Below are 23,029 nucleotides of genomic sequence, written 5' to 3' on the forward strand. Positions count from 1 at the left end.
GGAAAGGGGTGATAAATCAAAGATTTATTTTTTTATTTGAAGATGCTTTTGGTCGTTCTGATTTAAGGTTATGCTTTATCCAATAAAAATGAGAATCTCAAGAATTGTTGTGATCCAATTAAAGTAACAATGCAGAGGGAATAAAAGGGCTGTAATAACGTTATGGGCCATAAAACATTCCTATTAAACCATTTTTTATTTTAGCAATTTTTACGAACTTTAAAAGTTTGATTTACAGCTGAGCAAGTCATAAAGCCATCTTTCAGGGTATTTAATTGTTATTCCTTTATTGCTCCAGAGAAGGAATTAAACACTGGGAAGTCAAACTATAAATGAACATTAGTGCTAACAAGGTTTTGTTACAGCAGATTTTAGTAGCCATGTTTAATTTTATCCTCCCTATAAATCCAGTAGTCACTGGAAGTTTTCTAACTTATTCCCCTTAATTAAGAATCTGCAGGTTTCCAGGGAATGGGCCTGAGTGGCTTTTAATTTTGAACTTGTGACCTGTCGTGCAGCACAGCAAGGGAGCAGAGAACAGAGTCACCACAGCCTGCCAGGGCCCAGCCAACACACTTTTTAGAGGACCTGCACAAAAGAAATGCCTCTTCCTGCTGGAGGAATTTCTTTTGGGGCTAAATCCTCCATTATTTGCCAGGAGTCCTGTGAGGGACTCAGCACTGACCCTGTGCATGGGATGCTCCAGGTGTTTTTTGCTTCCCCAGCCTCTCCAGGTGTTTGTACAACACCTGCAGCCACAAGGTGAGCTTCACACAGTGCCCTGTGCTGCCTTTCAAGGCCATTCAGATGAAAGGTTTCATGGAAATGCGAGTTATTATTATTGCTGGTGATAGTGGAAATAATAGTCACTTGTGGTTCACGGCACAAAAGTGAGATATTTCTAAGAAAAAACACTCCAAACACCTCCATTATTTCCTTGTCTGCTCCTGCCTCACTTCATGCAATTTGTTAAGCCAAAGGAAGAAGTGATCAGTGCTGATATTATTTTCTTAGGCCGTTCTTAGCTGCCACTCCAGCTCAGTTCCACCAGGGAGAAACCTGAGCCCGGGGTGCTCCCACGGAGGAGCGGCTCCGTTTCCACCAGGGCTGTGGTTAACTGGGAGAGAGGCATTAAAAATTCCACACACACACATAAGAGCACTCTCACTCTCTAAATTTTGGGTCGAATGGCTCTTGTCAGCTAAAAAACCACCAGCGTGCAAATTAGCATCAGATGTAACACGCATTCCTTTCCCATCTCGCTCCGCCGCTGCCACGCTCCCAGAAAGCCCCAGAGACGCCCCGGGAGCTGGCTGGTTGCTTTACAACTTTATAAATATTCTGATCATTCTACAAGCTGGAAACGTGGTGCACAAAACACCTTAAAGAGAGGAGAAATAAAACCTGGAGCGGGGAGGTGGGAGCCCGGGCTGTGCCTGCGTGGGGCAGCGAGGATTCCAGCTCTGCCACCCTTGGCTCCAGAGTCTCATTTTCCACACAAATCTTCCCTTTGTCCTTCTAATTTTCCCTTTAAAACAGTTTTTTAGCCTCTTGGCCTCTCCAGACTCGCAGTGGCTGACAGGTATTCATGCTCTGCTGCCTCTGAGTTAACCCTGCGTGAGCCACTGTAAATCATTTAATATTAAATTCAGTGTTTCATTTTTCTTGAGCGAAACCACACGGGGTGAGGCTCTCCCATGGAGTTTAATAGCCATGAAGCCAAAAGGATATGACACAAATGTAATATAATTCCTTACCACATACAAAAGCTCCAGAGAATTTAACAAAGAATTACACCTATTTAAGCCATACATCTATTTTTATAAATGAAGAAATAAGCAGCAGGTGTACAGTTCACTGCATAATTTTATAAAGTGGTTCAAAAATATTAGAAAGATGAATATTTCTCTTTAAATCCAATTTGGTGTTGTATGCAAAGGCTTCCCATGAAAAATCCATTTGATCAGTTATTATATTTTCGTCATTCTAATGTAGAAAATAAATGTAATAGTGTCAAATCCAGTGGCCAGGGGTGGAGCTGAGAAACTCCTGGAGTTAAATAACTGCCCTCTGCAGAGCCCTCAGGGCACAGGGAGGAGGAGGGTGGTTTGGAGCCCTGGAGATGCAGGGAATGGGGCTGAGGAGCGAAGGGATCCCAGGAATCAGGAGCAGGGCAGGGCTGGGGGGTCCAGGGGTGTTCTGGTCCCTCCTGCAGCCTCCCAGGTGAGAGCAACTCTCCAAGACACACCTGGATGGAAATATGAGCTGTGCATCTCCAACCTCCACGTGCAAACCCAGAGATCTCTTTGCCTTCAGATCAGAATAAAGACAAGACAGCTCTGAATAAAAGATGGGCAGAGCTTTAGAAAGCAAGCTTTCATTTGTTTTTCCCCCAGAAATTTAGAAATCATCTTCACAAGTCCTCTGGAAATCTCCATATATTTTAATGGCTTGAACCACACCTGTTTCATGGGTAACATTCCTGTTAAATGGTGAGAAAGCAGCATTTGGAACTCAAATGATTTTATACCCTCTTTAAGCTGTGCCTTTGCCCACGTATTTGTTTTACTGTGTAGTCCTGGAGCATCTGTATTTTTGATGCCTAATAAAAGCATTTATTGCTCCAACAGAAAAAAGGAAAGAAACACAACCTGGTAGGAATAGCAAATATATATATATATATATATATATTGCTGTTTGTTTTTGGCAAAAGCCTTGCCTTGACAAGATTTCTGCTGCAGTGAAGAGAAGTTGGCTCCTTTTTAATGAGTGAAACAGCTCAGCTGGGCTGTGCAGAGCTCGGGCCAGAGCAGGAAGACACGTGGCATCTACCTGGTTAGATGTTTGGTAGCAAACTTCTCCTTTCTTCCAGAGCACAGCTGACATTCAAATGGCAGGAAGAGCTGCAGCATCTCGAGTGCTTGCAAGGGTTTTGTTTATTTTAAGGGTAAGCTTGTGGCTCAGCTTTTCCCACAGGCACTAAAATGAAAGTGCTCCCTCCCCCAGCATCCACCACACATCAGACAAGCACAGCTTTCACTTGTGACTTCCTCACGATGACTTTTAAAGATCAAGGCATAATAAAGTCTCGCTGCTTCCCTGCATGTTGGTTAATCCCTTGCAACTGTCAGGTAAAACAGATTTTAGGAACAATGGAATTAATCTGCACAACTCCTGTGACATTTTTACGGCGATCTGTGTTTAAATCCTGGGGGCTGCTCGCCCAAGTTGACCCTCGAGGTTCTTTTTAACATGCACGGTGCATATTTATGCCACTCTCCTGCCTCGCTCCCTGATTACATGGCTCCTGTCAATACTGGCTCCCATTCAACTCACACAGCGTGAGCCAGGCTGATGGACTGGAGATGGTGTATAAACAGGGAAAGATGCCAGATTAAATACTAAGCACTTCTGGGGAGGGAGTGATGGACAGGAGTAGGTTACGGGTCCCAATTAATGCAGTTATCCTCTGCTGCAGACAGGCTTTGAGGAAAAGCCTTTGATTCCCTGAAACCAAACCTTCCTCAGCCTCCTCTTTACCTCTCTTACAGTGTAAGGAGCCCTTTCCAACAAGCACTGCAGTGCCCAGAAGTTAGAGATGGCAATAATTCCTTAGGCCACCTCACCCACCCTGTCTGATGCAGGACTGAGCATCTTCCCTGCCTGGCTTCACTTTATGTGACTTCAGTGACAAACCTCCTGAAACCTGACTTGGGGATTTAAGAGGTTTGATGTCAAGGAGGAGCTCTTGATATCCCCCTTTTGTTGACCTGGCCTCATCCTGTACCCCACCCAGCACTCCCTCGGCCCTCCTGTGTGACAGTATTTGAAGTATTTGCTCTGTTTCCCTTTTTCCCTCCCCGTAAAATGCCCCAAAGTCAACACACAGGAGGAACATGAGTATGAGAGAGAAGCTGCTGCTACAGCTTGTGCTTTGCATCAGACCAGTGGCGTTTGCAAAGCTCTCAGGGAAGGCAGAGACTCCCCCTCCTCCCCTGCTGCACTCCTGGTTGTCTCAGACCCCCCACCCAACGACCTGAGCCCCCCTTGTCACCCTTTCCCTGGCCCCACATGCCCAGCAGTGGCAGCTCAGCCCTCACCACTGTTCATTCTGTCTCCCTCCCACGGCTGGCAGGTTTAATTTAGCCAATTTTCAACCCTGCTGGTTCCTTTGAGATCCATGTCAAGGTTACTTTCCCACCTAATGCAGAAGCACATTGAACCCTTCTGGTTTATCACACAAACGTGACCTCCCTGTCTGTCTTGGCAGACGAGACGCTTGGGAATCGACGTCCTGCTTTTCTTTCCTTCCTCCTGGCAGCTTTCTGGGAGCTGCTTTCTGTCAGCTGGGGCTGCTTCCCTACCTGATAGTGCATCAAGGTGTTCAGGCGCTTCCAATCTCCCTCGATCTTGGTGGTGATGTCTTCATCCTGCAGGACCACACGGGCGATCCGGCCCTGCCGCCACTCTGGGGGAGAGGCAAAAACCAGGCACACATCACGGTCAGAGAGGGGCCAGGCTCTGCAAAACCCACCAAGAATCCCCAGTCAGCCTCTCTGATCACCCCCCTCCGATCAGGCATGGAAGCTCCTACCCAAATCCATGTCCACGGCCCTTGGTCTTTGGGAATACGGGACGTTTTTGTACACAGCATCGAGGATCTTCTCCTTGACTTGGGTGATGGTGTCACAGTTCAGCACCTTCACGGGGATCTCTGGACTGTTCTCATTATCTGGGTTCACACAGTTTAGGATCTGGAAGAGAAGGAGAAACACACCATGCTCTAAAGGATGAGCACCCAGGAGAAATGTAACCCCGTGTCACAACAGCCTTTTCTCATTAAAAAAACCCACTGCAGCCCTAATTGCTATTGCATCAAGTATATTTATATCATTATTTCTAAGGTAAGAGTCCTGGATGTCCATATTCAATGCCCAAGGGAGATAAAACATTCCCCTCAAACCTGCCTTTCCGAAGGCTTGGCTCAGATTATTTACACCAGAAAATTAGGGATGCACCTCACTTGGACATGGGTCTTTATTGCACTGGCAGCACTCAGGCCTCACAGAAGTGTCCTAATCACAAGGTCAGCAGAGCTCACAGGGGAGGGACAGCAGTGATTCCCTGGCAGCTCCTCCAGCATCACTCACCAGAGTCTTGTACTCGATCTGCTGCCGGATGAGCTTGTCCTCGCTGAGGGAGTAACGGGCTTCTCCTGTGATGGCATCAATGGGGCCTTTCTCCATCTGCTGCTTGATGGCACAGTAGAGCATGAAGAGTGGCTCTCCAGCACATTCCTGCACGAGAGAGGGACAGCAGAGCTGACACAGAGGTGATGGTGCCTCTCCTCCAGGGCCACTGGCCTGCAGATGGGTTTGGCACGTGATTCCTCCCAGCAGAGACACGGTCCCACTCACTCCTCAGCACATACACAACCCAGGTTTGGCCCCCAGCAGCTCCTGGAGAGGACAGCCAACCCCATGAGCTCCACAGCTCCACGGGTTTGTTGTCTTTGGCAGGGTAAACCCCTCCTGAATCTATGTGGCTGTAAAAAAACGGAATTTGATATCTTGATCTCGTTGTTCGCTCCCACGAAACAAATTCTGCGGGGTTCCCAAAACCACAAATTAAGTTAAAAAATATGGAAGCTCAGGAGATGTGAGAATTTCTCCTAAGTACTAAAGAGCTGTAAGAGAAACTCTGTGACATGGGAATAACATGAGGAGACCTGAGGGCTGAGGAAGGCTGTGACCATGGAGCAGCAGCCCCAGGTGTTGGCACCTCCAACAAATTTCCACCTCCCCTGCCTTGCTACTGCACCTTTTAACTTGGAGTCTGATGGAAGAGTTTCATGCCCAGATCCCCCCCCAGGGATGGCAGGTGGGTGAGACAGCACAGTGACAGGGTGGGTCTGTGCTCCATCCCTCCTTACCTTGAGGAACTTGTGGAGGAGGAAGGCAAACCAGTTTGTCAGCATCTTCTCAGCCACTGACTCGGTCCTAGGGGGAAACCAGGAGGACACACATTACACCCAGAGCCTGGCACAGCTCCGTGGTGCTCAGGACCAGGATTCCAGAGCAGCAGGATGTGGCCAGCACTGTCCCCCCTCCCTGCATGGAGCTGACAGCAGCTTGCCCAGCTGACAGCCCGTGACAGCCCTGATGGGGCTGCTGACAGGGAGTCTGGTGACACTCAGCTCCTTGCACGTGGTGCAAATTACAGCCTGGCTCAGTAAATCACTGGGATTTGCGGCAGTTCCCGGCAATCAGGGACAGCAGAGTGACAATGGAGGGGAAATTGCAGCTTTCTCCCCAGTCCCACCCAGTGTCCTCTCCCCACATTGTGCCCGAGATTATCTCTAATTTAAATACAATGGCTCCTAATGATAGTTTTTAATGCCGGCTCTGCGGGACCCAGAGACTCTCCTTAAAGCACCGCAGTCCCTTTTCCTGGGACAGGATGGCTGTGGTGGTGGCAGGGAGTCTCACAGTCCCCAACCCACGCAGGGAAGAGCTGCTGTGCTGCAGCCTGGCCAGCTGTGAGCAGGACCCTGGCCAGCCTGGCCCAGCTCCACCAGCCTTCCCTTCAGCATCTGACACCAGGATCTGGTCCAAATTCCAGCAAGCAAAGAGGGATGAACCCAATACTCTGCTCTCTGCAGCATCCTTTCCTCTGGGGACTGTGCTCCCTCTGCCCTCACCATGAACCAGGTGACCTCCTCCCTGACCTGGAGACAGTCACCATCCCACTCCACACCCAATTCTTCCCCACTCTTCCCCATCTGCTCTGCTGCCTTGAATTAGGGACTGCCTCTTGCCATGAATCCACACAGCATTCCAAATGCTTAGAATTAAAACCACACACTATAGAAGCACCAGGGCCTGATCCCAAAGCAAAGCAAGATCAAGAATAAAGAGGAGCCAGAGATTTCAGCAAACAACTGACACCAGTCGGCCAACGGACCTGGGGTCACATTATCCATCATCTCTTAGGATGGCAACATCTGCCAGGAATTTGTGAAAATGTCTGCAGGTCCCCAAAGAATTTAAGCCTGAATTGATTAACTGCCTAAAAATTCATGCTACAAATTGACACACACGTTGTTCTCCTGTTTGAAATATTTCAGGCACCCAGTTAAAGAGGAGAAGCACTAACACACTTCCAAACAGCCACAGAAAAACGGAGAGGCAGTGACACAAACTAAAGAACAGGTGGAAACCTCAGAAAACAGCACATTCGGGACTTGATGGTGAATATTAATTTAATAAACCACTTTGTTGATAGAATATTAAATTAAGAATTAGCAAGTCTCACAATTAGTCCTCCCAGTGAAGCAATGCTGTGCCCTGTCCCTGTGGGCTGCTCAGGGCCTGACACCAGCTCCATAAAAATAACTGAAATATGGAGTGACAGAGAAGTTGGGGCATATTGCATGGGAGAAGGGCACTGCATACTCCATGTCTAGCTGTTTCCTTCTATTTCTTTATCAGAAATACATGATCAGCTGAATGGAACAGCATAAAGAAACACCTCGGAGCATCTCTGTCAAATCCCATTTCTCCTTTACCCTCAAGCACTGAATCTCATCTCAACACAGTCTGATGCTGCGAGATATTTGCAGAGCAAAATCCCAACTGCTGGGACAGCCAGCAGTTGAGTTAATCATCACTGTCCTGCACTGGCTGGGGAAAGGGGCAGCTCAGAAGCTCCACTGCTGCTGGGAACAGCTTTATAGAGCATTCCTGCATCCTCTGCTTTGGAAAAGGGATGGCTGGGTGAGCCATCCCCCAAACTCTGCCTGCCACCCCAAGGCCTGGCCTCTCCTTCTCTCTGCTACACCTGGAGGGCTCTGTTGAACCCCAAAATCTGCTGCAGGGCTTTGTGCTGCCCCTGGCTGGTGTTGCTCCACACCACGGCAGGTCTCTGAATGCTGGCAGAGATCTGCTCTAAAAATAAAAAATAAGCTCCTGGGGATTAACATGGCAGCAGAGAACCCCTAGACTTGGAGAAAACCCTTCTCACACCAACCACATAACGAAAAGCACAATCCAGAGGTGACTTTCCAAAGGAATCTGATGCCAGCACCCAGTGCCTCGGCCGCTCCGCTGACTTTCTGAGGCACCGGGAAGAAAACAAACCTAAACAAAGCCGAGCTGAGAGAGAACCCAAAAAATAAATATGTATTTTATTAATTTTCCCTGCTCTATCTAGGTCTCCAAACTGCCGTGTGCTCTGCTCAGTGCCAGCAACCAGAGCAGCTGTTTGATTTAACGTCAACTTTCTTGCTGTCTCCCGTGAGGGGCAGTCGTGGAAGAAAGAGAGAGGGGAAAACGAGGAAGAAAGAGGGAAAGAGCTGAGTGTCAGTTATCAACTGCTGCCACCAGAGAGCTCAAAAAATTTTAAAAAGATGTATTTCACTTTGTGGCTGATCACTCCTTATTAAGTCAGAGCAAGACATTCTCTGACTGTTGTTTTGTGCATCAACACCCGGGCTCAGGGCTGAGACGGGGCTCCAGCCATTGATTTAATGGGATCTGGAGTAAAAGGACAAGGGGCAAAGCTTTTAAACTAAAAGGGGGGGGAATCAGACTAGATATAAAGCAGAAATTTTTATGATGAGGGTGGTGAAAGCCTGGCCCAAATTGCCCAGAGGGGTGGTAGATGCCTCATCCCTGGAAAGACCCCCTGTCAAGTTCCCTGTGAAATGGGTAAATCCTGGTGCAGGACAGACGGCCCTGGTTCTTTGCTGGGTAATTCAGGCAGGAGGGGGCCCAGCTCTCATCACCATCCCTGTGTTTTCTGGAGCTCCACGAGCAGTCATTATTGATGGCAGAGGCAGAAGACGCCTTCCCAGCGACTCGTCAAACCACGGGGGAAATTAAGACGGCTTCCCTTCCCCGAGATGAGTTATTGCCTCCGCAAACACAGCCAGATTTAAAGCAATTTCCTGTCAAGTATATTCATTGTGGCTGGAGGAATCCCTGAAATTTTCCTGGAGATGTGAAATCCTCCCCTCCCCTTCATCCCCTCACTCCAGCGAGATTCCAGCAGAGCCCCAGGCACAGCCCATGGGCAGCTGTGGCCAAGCCAGGCTCTGCAGCACAGTCAGGGCCCACAGGGACGTGGGACAGGGTGGCTCATGACATGGAGAACAGGGGGAGCCTTTTACTTGTGGCTGCTCATCTGCCCTACATTAATCCACCATTTTTTCCTCTTTTCTTTCTGCCATTTCCCAGCACAGCCTTGGGTGAGCCGCTTAATCCACTCTGGAGCTCCTTGCCCAGCTGTGGAACACAAATGCTGCTCTCCACCCAGAGAGACCTGGAGGATCCAGTCTGGGACCTTCTCAGCCATCTGTGAAATCACAGAGAGCTGGAGACAGGTAAAAAAATGTATGGAAGTCCTCCACGGAGAGCTGTGTTTTCTTTCCAACACCAGCACCCTGCACCCACAGAGCCCTTGGATCACGGAATCACTGAGGCTAGAAAAGACCTCCAAGCCCATTGAGTCCAACCTGTCCCCCAGCCCAGAGCATGGAGTGCCACGTCCATTCAACACCTCCAGGGGTGATGACTCCACCACCTCCCTGGGCACCCCCTTCCAAAGCTCAACAACCCTTTCCACAAAGAAACTCCTCCCAATGCCCAAAATCCCTTCCGATGCCACCAGCAGCGTGGCCGTGCCAGCCTGGGGGGCTGTCCCTGACCTCACCTGCGCAGGAGCAGCTTGGGATGGTTCTTGTTTTCCAGGTTCTTCTCGATGAGGTCGGAGAGCAGCTGCTTCAGCACGTCCGTGGCGTACTCCAGCTTGCCCTGCAGCCCCGTCATGATGAGCGAGGCCACGTTGCCGCGGTCGCGCATGGAGAAGCTGCGCTGCAGCTCCAGCGTCCGGATGAAGGTCAGCAGGAAGACTTTGTTGTTGATCAGCTGAGCAAAGAGCTTCAAGGCCTTCTCCACGCTCTGCTGCCCGTTCCCTTGGACCTGCAGTGGAGGAGAGCGTGTCCATCAGCGAGGGACGGGAGGATGAGGGGCTGGAGGGCAGCCCTGCATCACCCTGCCAGCACTCTGGGGGGAAACTGTGGAATCACAGAATGGCTTGGGTAGGGAGGGACCTTAAAGCTCATCTCATTCCAACTCCCTGCCATGGGCAGGAACCTGATCCACCAGATCAGGTTGCTCCAAGCCCCGTCCAGCCTGGCCTTGAACACTTCCAGGGATAAGGAGTCAACAATCTCTCTGGGCAACCTCTTCCAGGGCCTCACCACCCTCATGGGGAACAGTTTCTTCCTAACATCTGATCTAAACCTACTCTCTTTCAGTTTGAACACATTCCCCCCTGTCCTGTCACTCCAGTTCCTGATGCAGAGTCCATCTCCAGCTCCTTCAGATCCTGGAAGGTGCTTGTGAGGTCTCCTCACAACCTTCTCTTCTCCAGGCTGAGCAGCTCCAACGCTCTCAGCCTGTCTCTGTAGGGCAGGTGCTCCAGTCCCCTTAAGCTTTATGCCCTTCTCTGGACTTGCTCCAACACTTCCATGTCCTCCTTATATTGGGGGCAACAGAACTGTACACAGTAATGTCTAACCCTGGGTGCACAAGCCAGCACCCCATCTCTCAGGGTCTGAGCATCCCTGAACACGGTCCCTGGTCCATCCTGAGCAAACATCACCCTTCCTGTCCTCCCTCAGCACAGCTCCCCTCAATCCTTGCTCTGAGCTGCACTCTCTGCACACCATAAAGCTGCTGCTTTGGGGCTAACGGCCCTATAAATGACACACAGTTCTGCTTGTTCTGCACAAAAAGTGACACTCTTGTAAGTAAATTAAATACTAATTTAGGCTATTGCTTTATTATGGGACAAGTGTAAAAAATTAATTGAGGCTTTCAGCCAGTTGCGGATTCAAGTAATTCATTACAAGTGAAAATGATGAACTACATGAAGCAACTCTTTACCAAACATCTTGGAGACTTATGTATTGGTTTTACTAACGTTACATAATTAAGCAACTGTGTAATTGGCAACACATTTATCACTTCTGCAATTCTGTTTTTCACGAGTAAAACAAAAAGCATTCATATTTGTTTGCTAGAGCATCAGCTTAGTTGGCAATTCAAACAGCAAACAGAATGCATGGAGCTGGAAAACTCAGGGCACAGGAATGGGCTGGGAGAAGCTGGTTCTGTTTTATCAACACCACAGCAACTGCTTGGTGCTGGTGGCCCACTGGAATCTAAATGGAGGCATTAGGGCTGCCTGGAAAAGCAGTGCAGCCCTGTGGAGCACGAGCAACCACCACTCCTTCCTCCTACATCCAACCCTTGAGCTGTGGAAGGCAACAGGACTGCAGGATTTACTGGAGCAATCCCAGTCGCTGAGAGGCAGCGCTGAGCCTGGTACCTCTGGGCACCCTGTGAGGAGGATGGCAGTCCCATCCCACGGGAAGGATGGCAGCCCCATCCCACGGGAAGGATGGCAGCCCCTTCCCGAGTGGCAGCTGTTTCTCGAAGCACCATCACTTTTTGGGCCCTCTCCCAGGTGAGCAGGGCCCGTCTGCGAGGTCACCTGATGGACCCTTGTACGTTCCCAGTTCTTCTGTACCCTCAGTGAAAATCTTTGATCTGTATTTACACATCCTGGTGGAAAAACCAGGGAGATGGAAGTGCTTGCTCAGAGGCCGGAATGCCTGGGCAGGGCATTCTGCTTGCCCTCCTGTGGACACGCCGTGGAACAGCAGCAGGATGCTCCAGGCAGGATGATCCCAGGATGCTCCAGGCACACGGCATTCCCCTGCGCCGTAAGGGGACTAAGGAGGACTTTAAAGCACACCCATAACCTTTCTGACATGCTTTGCTGCTGGCCTAGAGCAATATAAAACCCCATAAAATAAAAATAAAGCAACACCACGGGGGAGAAACCAAAAGGAACCACAGGCAGCATGGGATGAGATAAAACAGCAGCTCCTGAGCTAAAATGGACTCTGGGCTCACCCCACTGACCTCAGAGCCTCTAATAAGATTTGCTATGAAGGTATAAAGGTGCTTCAGGGTTTCCCACTGGCTTCTCTGAGCAGTCAGGGAAACTTGGAAGGGCTGGAGCTGTTACCTCCAGCTGTTTGTTACCTCCAGCTCCCGCAGGACAGGGTGGTCCTCGATGCCAGGGAAAAGGACTCTCATGGCATAAGTCCGATAGTCCAGGTAGGGGATCCCGGAGCGATCCAGGTCGCTGGTCAACTCATTGATGTCCGTCTGCAGCTCTGCAAAAGCTGTTCAGGGAGAGGAGAACAGGACACAGAGAGGTGAACTCTGGGAGCTGAGGCTTATAGGGAGAAGGTTTTGGGGAGGGCTGGCTGCCTGCTCTCCCTGTACCCCATAAATGGGTCAGCTCAGGAGCTGATTCAGAGGAGCCCTGGTCTTGTAGCTCAGGCAGACCCTCACCCTTGGAGGCTCTGTATCAGCCTGAGAGCAGGAGAGCACACGCTGCACAGAGCAGATGCTGAGAACAAAGATGCTGCTTAATTTGTATGCGGTTCACACCTGTGTGCACACACCTAAAACACCCTGAAAGGCTGCAGAGAGAAATAAGGATCTATTTTCATAACTTGGTGCCTCCCATTCCTTTCTTCTTCTTCCCCTCCTCTATCAACAGTTGCCAAAATAATCAAATCTGATGCAGATCAAATCCAAGCTGCTGCAGGGGTCAGGAAGGAATTTATTCTTCCTCTCATAACATAATATCATGTGTTATACAGCTGTATCTGTCTCCTCTTGTTCCCTCTCCAAAGTGTGACATGCTGGCTCAGTGAGGCCTCTGTACCCCAGCTGGGCTGTGCCATGCCAAAGCTGGGTTTCCTCCTCAATATATCTCATTTTTTGCCCTGTGCTTTCAAGGCTATCCTTGAAATCAGCTGAACAAACCCAACGCAATATTCTCTACATACACTGTGAAATTTGCAGCTTTCTATTTATTTTATTTTGATTCACTGAGCCCATTTCCAGGTGGAAGGGAACAACAGCAGCACCCCCCAAAAAAACACCTTCACCTGGGCTTCACCACAGGGGGGACCAGGCTCAGCCACCTCCTTGCAAGGGACAGGACTTGTCCATATGGAAACTTGCAATCAGCAGGTGTGACTGCTCCAAATGACACACAAAATCTCCCAGAAGCAAAAGCCTGAGGAGCTTTTCCTACCCCTCAGCCCTGTTACTGCTCTGAGCTTATATTTCTAGACTGGAGGAGGGACTGGACCAGCTTTTCAGCCCTCCTGCCTTGCTTTTGGGATACATGGTGTTACTTGGGGGTCTGAACCTCCTCTGCACCCTCTCTCTCTGTGCCTTTTTGAAAGCCCCTCACTAAAAAGCCATCGGACAAGGGGACACGCTGTGCTGGGCACCCTGGGGCTTGTGCCGTGCGATCCACGCGATCCAGGCGTGTCACTTAAGCAGGATCAAGCTCTAATCCTATTCTCTGCACATCAGGGAGCAGAGCCATGTCTGCTGCTGACACACTTGTGGCTGCCCACCCTCCCAGGGCAGGATAAACTCCACAGGGGCACACACACCCCCCGCTCCTGGCTGCAAACTCCGGGGGACTGGGAAAACCGGGAACCCCAGCACGGAGCCGCAGCACCCAGAGAGCGCCCGGTCCCGGGCAGTACCCACCCTCCTTGCACTCCAGGGCCACCCGGGACTCCAGGTTGTCCATCTGCATCTGCAGCCTCTTGAGGGTGAGGTCGTTCTCGCGGGACTTGCGCTTGTAGGCGATGAGGACGATGATGACGATGATGAGCAGGAGGCTGCCCCCGGCCGCGATGCTGACGATGGCCGGCAGGGTCAGGAGGCTGTCTGAGATGATGCTCACCGAGCCAGGGGAGAAGATGACCCCACCAACACGCACCTACGAAGCACAGCTCAGGTCACCAGCAGAGTCAGGGTGTCACCTGCCCCAAAGCCCCGTCCTTCCCACTCCATGGGCTGTACAGATCCCTTGGGAAGCACTGAACCACCTCTGTTTAAGAATATAAAACTCCAATTGCCTTCAAACACAGAGGGTGCCGCTTATGTGAACACAGGGAGGCTTCAAGTGATGATAAATGTGCCAGCCCTTCACTATCTGGGCTTTGTTCTTATTATCTGATGGCTCCATTTGACTTTCATTTTATAAGCTTTCAACTCCCTTTTGTAAACCGTGGACATTAGCAACCCACAGATAATTTCACTGACAAGAAACCAGAGTGACTGGAAGGAGAGAGCAGAGAAGGGAAGAGAAAGCCCCACGTGAAAGCTATGGAGCAAACAGGCTGGAGTTAATGCCAGGACAGGCTTTTCTTGGATGTGCCCCGGCCACAGATGCGAGCAGCTCTCAGCCAGGTTGTGCTTCTGGGAGTCACACTGTGATAATCTGAATATGTTTTGGATGCTGAACTTAAAGGGGAATAAATCACAATTACAATCTCATTTGGGCTCCACTCAAGCACTTCAGCAGCTGCATGTTTGGTCTGCGAGAGGAGCAGAGGAAGCAGCGATGCCCAAAACCAAAGCAGAGGAAGGCACCGACTGTTCCCCTGGATGAGGTTGTTGATCCAACCACTGCAGTGTTCAGATGTTCCTGGCTTCTGCTGCAGGAAAAGGCAAAACCTTTCCATCCACTTAGCAGATCAGGTCTGGCTACGTGGGCTGATGAGATCCCTACAGGAGGAGAACACTGGGAACGGTCTCATCCTCATCCAGAGGAAGGATGGTACCCGGTGCCAAAGGCACTGCTGGAAAGATCTGTTCCTTCTAGAAGGCTCTGATAGCAGGGAGTGAGTCTCAGGGAAGGACAAAGTTTCTCTGTGCTAATCCACATCAATATTTTAAGCTTCCAATTAGACAGCCACGAAGATCTAAAATCCTCCCAGCCCTTGGACAAGACATTGCATTCAGCATCCCAGCGAGTCAGGGAGCTGGAGGAGGAGCAGAAAGGATGGGAAGGAGGGAGGGAAAGGGATGCTGATGGAGAGTTTGGTCCCTCACCATGACTTTGTGCTGTCCAGTGAGGTTTGGGGGCTCACACAGCAGCTGGGTCTCGGAGACAGTGACAGCACAGGGGGTTTCCCCGATCAGCACGGTGTAGTTGAGCTTGGCTCCTCCCGGGGCAGGCGGGCACAGGTTTCTGCCCTAGGGACAAACAGAGAGAACACTGACAAAGATGCAGCCCATTCCTCCAGTTTCCAGCTCATCCCCAGCTTGTGCAAACAACGGCACTCTGCTGGTGTACCCCATTCTCCAAAGGAGGGATAAAACTCCACTATGTGGGATATTTTTCTTCCCGTGGCATGGGTGGGGGGGTGTGGTGTCTCCTTACCTTCAGGATGATGGGTGAGCCCGGCTTCTGCTCCAGCACCCCGGTGGGGCTCAGCATTTCAAACGTGGGGTTGGGGTAGTAGATGAACTTGGTGTCGTTGTAGACCAGCAGGGCCTGCACGTTGTTGAAGATGAACCCGAACTCGTCCGGCCGCTCCACGGCGTCCAGGCCGGGCTGGTACTCGGGGCTGAGGGGGGGAGCGAGGCACAGCAGCACCGTGGAGTTCACCACCTTGCACACCTGTGGGGAAGGGGCTGCTCTGAGAGAGGCAGCACAGGAAAAACCCGCCCTTGACCTGGACAATGATGCTCTGACTCCCTAAATTCCCCCTGGAAAGTCGCAGGGATTCAGGTTGGGCTGGAAATGTTTAATCCGGGCTCGATGCTCGATGATCTCAGAGGTTTTTTTCCCAACCTTAGTGGCTCAGGGATGTGTTATAACCATGGTTTGGGGTAAGGTGCTTCCCCTCCATCCAGCACGAGGGCACTGGTGCAGAGATAGAGAGTGAGCTCAGAAAGAGTGGCTTGCACAGCAGACCTTTCTCCTTTCTCTTTATTCTTTTTTTTTTGCTTTTCTTTCCAGTTCCATCCTCTCTGGCAATGCTAGCTCTGAAAAAGACCCATGGGGAATATCTTCTCCCTGCTGCAAATGGGTGGTTAGAGGCAATTCCCAAATGCCAGGGAGGGAAAGGAACGATCATCTGACACTCGTGGGCTGGAGGTAACGTGAAGGTCATCTCCTGCCAGGCTGAGGACACCCACGGCTCCTCCAGCCCTCAGAGCAGGGAGATGGCTGATTTATGGGACTCTTGCCTTGTAAAGCAGCAAGAGCCCAACCATTTGGCCTCCCTCCCTAAGTGGAAGATTTAATTTCACTCGATTTCGTGTCTTCAGAATTATTTTTGTAGCACTATAACTGCAAGTGCTAGCAACGAAATTAGATGTCTTTTTAAAAAGAGCTCAGATGAAAAAGGTCTTGAGGGGGAGAAAAGGAATGGGAAAAGACTGCTAAGTGATTTGCCCTTTCCAAGATAATACAGATTCAGTCACAAAGATCACTGCATAGAAACAATATATTTCAGTTTTACTTGATCAAAACAATTTCTGAGGTCCTGGAGGTACAATTCTTACTTGTAGCACACAAGAAGATCTCCTAGTTCCCATTTAGCTGGGGATTCATTCCAGTTTCTCACTCGTGGACTGAAAAAATACAGATAGGGGAAGGAGGTGGCATTCCAGATCAACCCCAAACTCTGCTACCAACTCCTTGCTGTGGGAACACCAGGGTGATAGGAGGCATAAAAGTAACACTCAGCTCACCAAAACACCCAGAGCCTCATGCCCAGGAAGGTTCCCCTCCCTCCTGCCCTCCCTGGGCTGGTACAGGCTCGTCAGGCCCAGAGCTGAGGAAACAGGTTTATTTATAGAAGGAGGCCAGGGATAGACTAAACTAAGTTAAATTAAGCAGCCTCAGAGCTCTGGCAAGTCTCAGTGTCCAGCTCTGGGCTTTTCCAGAAAGCACAGGCCTAAAATGGGGAGTGTGGAGCAGCTGGGAATGATGGGGACAGCTCCACTTGGACTTCCCATCAGAACGTGCCTGCAGAGCTGAGCTGGGTGCTGGGAAAAGGAGAGATCTCAGGGCTCATGGGCTCTGACAAAAGGGGGATTTCAGGAGGGTAACAGGTTTATCTGCCCCAAGAGAAAATTTGAGCTGTTGGAGATGATCTAAAATGAAATCCTTCCTTTCTAGCTGTGAAAACTCCTTGGTTACTGTGCTGCTGAGGAAGCAATTTCCCATTTCTGCGTGTCCCCATATTTGGGTAAATTTGGGAAATACCCCCAGGCAGCTTGTGCCATGGCAAGGCTGGCCCCACAGACAGCACTGGCACCAGTAACCACGTGCCTGCAGCCAGGTGGGGGGATGCAGGGGGCTGCCCTGTGCTGACAGCACCTACTTACGTTGACAAACTCCTTCCCATTGTACTTGACGCGGATCCTCGGCTCCTGGATCACGTCCAGGTTGGAGCCAGTGACAGTCAGGGGCGTGTGCCCGCTGTGGAGAACAGGGAGACACCTGATTAATGGAGCTGGGGCTGTGCACAGAGCCTGGGCTTGACAGGGAGGATGCTTGTTGAGCTCAGAAAGATGTTTTCTGCAGCCACCTGAGGCACCAGCGGGGATTTATACTCACTCCTGAGTCACTGGGGAGGGGTGCCCCTGGATTTTCTGCTCTCAGCTGCCCCCCCTTCCCACCTCAAACACTGCAAGGCAGCGGGATGAGGAACCAAGGAAATCAGGGGAGCTGAGACTAAACACGTAAGACAATAAATTAGTGGCAGTGTTTAATGATTTACACAGCACTGCTTTCCAGGCCCACGATAAATGGCTCGTGCAGTGAAGGAACTGACGTGCACTTGCCTCTGGACTGCAGACACAGCAAGCTGTCACACAGAGCAGGGGAGGGATGGAGAGCCATCAGGGCCACGGGAGATACAACCCCCAGGGCCAGAGTACCCCCTTTCTCCTACAGCCAGTGCCCTGAGCAAAGCCTTTCCCTCTCCCTTCACGTGTTATCTGGAGCAGCACGGTCCAGATTCACCCACAGCTCCAGCACCTCCACAGCTGCTCCCTCAGACCCCCTCTGTCAGCAGCCCTGACCAGCCCATCCAACCCAGCTCCTCTAAAACCAGACACCATCCCGAATTTGGACTCAAGGCAGGCATCTCCAGAGCCTCCTGCGAGACAGTTACCTCTTTCAAGGGCAATTTTAAAAAAAATAATTGGAATTTGATATGAATAGCTATGTTACAGCCCTTGTGAGCACAACCATTAAAGCAAAATCACAGGATGAGTGTGGCCCAGGGTTTTTAGCAGTGACAATGTCACGATGATGTGACAGCACCAGCCACCCCATTCCCAGCAGTGAATCTGGGCTGACAGTACATTTTGATTAACATCAGCTTTTCCCTTTCTTCGTGGTTGCTGGTTTTGTTTTATTTCAGGACTACAAGAAGGAGCCTTTAATGAGCAATTGTGCCCTTCTGCAGCAGATGGGAGTGATCTTGGCTTTATTTGTGCTCCCAGAATTTGGGTGCAGACTGACTGCTGGAACTGCCTTGGGAATCACAACTACTCTGGGAACTGTGATTTTTGGTAAATTCAAACACCACAGATGCCCAGCCCTGACAAATCCAGGATACTGGGTGGGATGAGAATTTCCCACCAGACCCTGAGTGTGTGCTGAGAGAGAAGCCCCAGACAAGGAGAGCTGTTGAGGTCCCACTGTCAGATCCATGCGTTACCTGGCGATGCTCCACTCGGGCTCGATGTGCTGCACCTTGGGATCATCAATGTACTCAAACTGCAAGGTCCTCTCCAGCTGAGCCCTGTCCACGCTGACAGAGACCTGAACAGCCCCCAGGCCGTGGGCTGATGGGGCTGACACACAGACTATCTCGCTCGCGGATCGCCTGTGCAAGGGGGAAACAGGGAAAGGTTAACGGATGGTCACGGTGTGGGGGCAGAAAACAGCCCTTTGTCCTGTCCTGAGGCAGCTCCTGAGCCATCAGTCAGCCCCACACTGACACCTGTGAGGGGGACAAGCTCCCGAGGCGGGCAGGAGGGTTTCAGTGGCACGGGAGGGAGGGAGTGGAGCTCTGCCCACCGCGAGAGCAGCGCAGCCTCCCTGAAATGGCTCTTTGTGCCAAACTGCAGCCTCCCGCATCCCTCTGAACCCGCTGCCTTCTGCTGGGCGTGTGAAAACAGATGGCTGCTTTTTAAATGGCATGCATAAGCTCACTCAAAAGCCAAATTCTTCCCCCTCCCCACCCCGTCGCACACACGAGGCTCTTGTGAGCGGCATAATGGAGCCGCGCAGCCCCCGCCCGGGAAGGGCGATGCCATGGTCACCGCTGCCTTTGGCTTTGTCTCCCCGTCAGAGCAGGGTGACCTCGGCCTCAGTGCTGGCTGGCTGGACACAACAGACCATCTGCTGCCATCAGAGCCCTGGAGAAGGTCGAGGCAGCAGCGTGGCGAGGCGCTGTCAAAGCACAAAGGCGCCGGTGGGTGGGTGGATGGATGGAGAAGGGGAATGAGATCTGAGCATCCAGAACGGAGCTGTAAGGAACCACGTGGCTCCATGGTGAGCCTGGGCATTGATGCTACAAGAAGTGCTGCAGTGACACCCCTGGAAGTGTTCCTGCACAGCCACCCGTGGTTGTCCTTCCTGCCCAAACCTGCCCCTGGGCTCATAGAGAAGATTGTGCTGTTCCTGCGGCTCATTTAGTTTTGGGTTCTCCCAGGGAAGAGGGCAGGTAGGTCTGCAGCACCAGCTGACAGTCTGGCACTTAAATCAAAAACTGGCACTCCTGAATGTCCAGTCTTCACCATCCTCACCCTCCCCACGGGCTGTGCAGCTCACGGAGGTGCCTGAACAGCTGAGTGTCCCTGCTCTGCTTCCAGCAAAGCTCTGGTGTCTGTGCCTGGCAGGGGGATGATGTGTCGTCCCATTTTAGAGCCTTTACACGCTTCCTCCCCTCCCTGAGGAGTATGGACACATCACTCAGCACTGGGCATTTCAGGGGGCATGGAACAGCAGGTACCACAATGTTCCCAGCTCACACCTTGGCACTTCCACCCACCACAACCGAGGGAACAGAAACAACCTCCTAAAAACACCTTAAACAAATTGGACTCGACTGTTTCTGTTGATGCAATTACACATCTACCCCTTCCTGCCCTCCTCCTCCTCCCTCCCTCATGCTATTCTCACTCTCCACCTAGGATTAATTTAACCACAAAGGCATCCCTGTGTGAGGAGTGGGTTTCTCCACCTTCCTTGCTGAGTCTCAGAGTGTTTCTATGGATGCCAGTGCAGCTGATGAGATGCCTGCTGCTGCCTGCACTGCTGCTGCCTGCTCTGCTGCCTGCTCTGCTGCCCACACCAGACCCCACCGTGCCTGCTTAGCTCTGGCACGAGATCCAGAGTGACGCATCGCTGCTGGCAGAGCAGCTCCCAGCTCCCTGTGATCAGCTAATTAGCTTTCTGTGCTATTATTATGTCGTCATGGTGAATCTACCCACTCCTCCGATCAGAGAGGGGAGAACGGGGGAAGCTGTAATTAGAGGGAATCTCATTAGAAACTGCTTCATCTCATCAGGCTCCCCCACACCCTCGAGTACAATTGAAGTTCATTGCCTCAAAACAGCCCAAGCCAAACAAAGTGCACAGCGTGACCCCACGTGAGGGCTGGGGCTGTTCACACACTGCTGCCTGCTTTGTTTAACTTTCTGCTTCCTGCTGTAATTTAGAACATACAGGGAATCCAAAACTCTTTTCCAGGTTTTGCAGGTCAGCATCTAGAGGTTGCCTGAATAAAATCTGATATTTAAGGGATGATATTCCAGGGCTGGTTCTGCTCTTCTGCTGGGGGTAACGCTGTTCCCTGTGTGTGCATCCGAGGGAGCAATCTGGCATCTTTGTTTTGGAGGTGGGAAGAAATATTGATGGATTGGTTACATTGCTTAGCACTTGGAGAACTGATCCACACTGGAAGGTCTCAGCAAATCCAGACCTCCCAAAGGTCTGGGATGTATACAGCAGAAGCACTGCTAACAACCCAACGTGCTCCCACATCTGAACACCCACAGCTCCTGTATTGAAGGACCTCTCAAATTCACCTCCAGGGGTCTTTGCTTTGCCAGAAACTCCCTCAGTTCCTCCTGGGAAGCCTGAGTGAAGATCTGACAAGCAGAAGAATCCCCTTGGGACACCAGGTTCCCACCCAGGCTGTGCCCACTGCCTGCTGCTTAGGGCACTTCTTGGGTCCAGGCAGGGCTGTGTACGTGGGGCACACAGATGTAAACACAGATGTATCTTTTTCTAACTAAGCCCCAAGAAAACCCATTAAACCCTGCAAATGTCAACTCTGTGTTTACACTGCTGGGTAAAAAGCAAATTTGCCATTGAAATCCCACTGGAGATTGATGGCTGTGTGAATTCCCTGGCAGAAGGTGTGTGCAGACCCACGCCCTGCTCTACCCAGCAGGACCCCAGCCCTCACTCAGACCATTTTTAGGAGGTCGAGGCACCTACAGCAGTGGCTGCAATAAAAGCAGTGCAAGGTGTTTATCTCTGAAAAGAGAAACCAGGTATTTCTTGTGTTACATATTCTTCAGACTCACTGGGCTGGGGGCAGGTATTGATGACCAATATAAATATTTTACCACCACAGTGATGTTTGTCTGAAATTTTTGGACTAATTAACACTGCAACAGCATTGAAACCAAACAGTGGGCAGCACTAACACCAATGAATCCCTCCAAGGCTCAGTCACAGCAAGAGAAAAGATGGTTTCATGCAATAAAAGAGGGACTGGGAGCCTTCAGGGGTGGTTTTGCCTTGGCTGCACGTTCAGCTACAGCAGATCCTGGTGGAGCAGGACCAGGAGGTGCAGGCAGGAGCCCACACTGGCCCAGCTCGTCCTCTTACCCGTAGAACTCGCAGGTCTGGTTTCCCAGGAGCACGGACACACGGCTGCCAGCTCCCAGGTAGTGCCCAGAGATGGTCACCATCGTCCCTCCCGACTCGGGCCCGCGGCTGGGATTCAGGAAACTCACCTCTGGAGTCTGGAGAAAGGAAAGGACAAACTCAGCACTCCTGCCTGCAGTGAGGGAGCTGCTGTGAAGCACCATCCCTGAGCACCCTCATGCTTTTAACAAGGAAAAGCAAAACAGGGATGTGTCCTGGACACCTGACAAACGTCCTGCTACGTTTTCCAACCCAGCTCTGACAGAGGGATGTGCCCCAACAAAACAATTGCCAATTCAGCCTTGGCAAAGTTACGGATTCACCTTCGACTTTGCTCCTAAGCAAAGGTAAGTTGATGGCACTGCAGTTTGAAGAACTAAATATATCCAAGCAAACTGCCACGATGGAGATTTGAACCCGAATATTTGGAGTTTGTCAGCGTGGGAAAGGATAAAAAAACCCCCACCAGGGTCTGGCAATGGGAAATGCTGCCCAGCTACAACAAAAGGCAGCACCTTCAGCTCCAGCTCCATATGAACCACCAGGGATGGAATTGTGGGGGCAGAGCCTGTTTCCCATTGCTGATGGAAAGACATCCTTGGTGGGCAACCTCAGATCCCACTTGGCATTTTCCTGGTGAAATTATCACAGCAATGCCACCTCTCACCCTGCCCTGCACCAGGGTGGCTGGTTATACCCTTAATAGAATTTGCAGAGGGCAGGTACCCTTTTATTTCTTTTCAATCAGTGGATATTACCAAATTGTTTTACTAATGCTTTCACATTACCCTCTTTACGACTCATCAGCAAAGCCTGGCAAGCTCCCAGCTCCAATCCCCTGGGATCACCTGCTTGGCAGCTCCATCAGTTGGTCCTGTTTTCCCTACTGTTTTCCCACTGCAACACATGTTTTCTGGGTGTCACAGCATCTGCCAAAGCAGCTCAGACCAAAACCTTGTTTGACCCTGACTCCTGAATAGACCAGGGAAAAATACACCATCCACCCTGTTGTGGATAGTCAGGGAATAATGTTGCAGGAGGGAAAGATTCATCCTTTAACTGCTCCTGGTCAGCTCTTATCCTGCCTGGGGTCAGCAGCTGGAATTGATGATCCTTGTGGGGCCCTCCCAGCTCAGGATATTCCATGACTTCCTCAGTTCAT

The 23,029-nt window shown here is 50.9% G+C and overlaps 1 protein-coding gene across 2 annotated transcripts in view; it reads right to left on the reverse strand.

Annotated features, from left to right (window-relative positions):
- PLXNA2 (plexin A2) overlaps positions 1 to 23,029 on the reverse strand; it is a 166,445-nt gene that overhangs the window by 8,057 nt on the left and 135,359 nt on the right. For both annotated transcript variants that reach the window (XM_064635876.1, XM_064635875.1), the window contains exons 15-26: positions 21,829 to 21,965; positions 18,641 to 18,808; positions 17,298 to 17,391; positions 15,340 to 15,579; positions 15,009 to 15,152; positions 13,656 to 13,890; positions 12,117 to 12,259; positions 9,712 to 9,980; positions 5,933 to 5,999; positions 5,151 to 5,297; positions 4,595 to 4,754; positions 4,365 to 4,468 (exon numbers count right to left, since the gene is read on the reverse strand). In XM_064635876.1, coding sequence (XP_064491946.1) covers positions 4,365 to 4,468; positions 4,595 to 4,754; positions 5,151 to 5,297; positions 5,933 to 5,999; positions 9,712 to 9,980; positions 12,117 to 12,259; positions 13,656 to 13,890; positions 15,009 to 15,152; positions 15,340 to 15,579; positions 17,298 to 17,391; positions 18,641 to 18,808; positions 21,829 to 21,965 — 1,908 coding nt within the window. The remainder of the gene's footprint in view (positions 1 to 4,364; positions 4,469 to 4,594; positions 4,755 to 5,150; positions 5,298 to 5,932; positions 6,000 to 9,711; positions 9,981 to 12,116; positions 12,260 to 13,655; positions 13,891 to 15,008; positions 15,153 to 15,339; positions 15,580 to 17,297; positions 17,392 to 18,640; positions 18,809 to 21,828; positions 21,966 to 23,029) is intronic.

This window comes from Pseudopipra pipra, chromosome 25 (assembly GCF_036250125.1).
Source record: "Pseudopipra pipra isolate bDixPip1 chromosome 25, bDixPip1.hap1, whole genome shotgun sequence".
In the NCBI taxonomy this organism is placed as follows: Eukaryota; Metazoa; Chordata; class Aves; order Passeriformes; family Pipridae; genus Pseudopipra; species Pseudopipra pipra.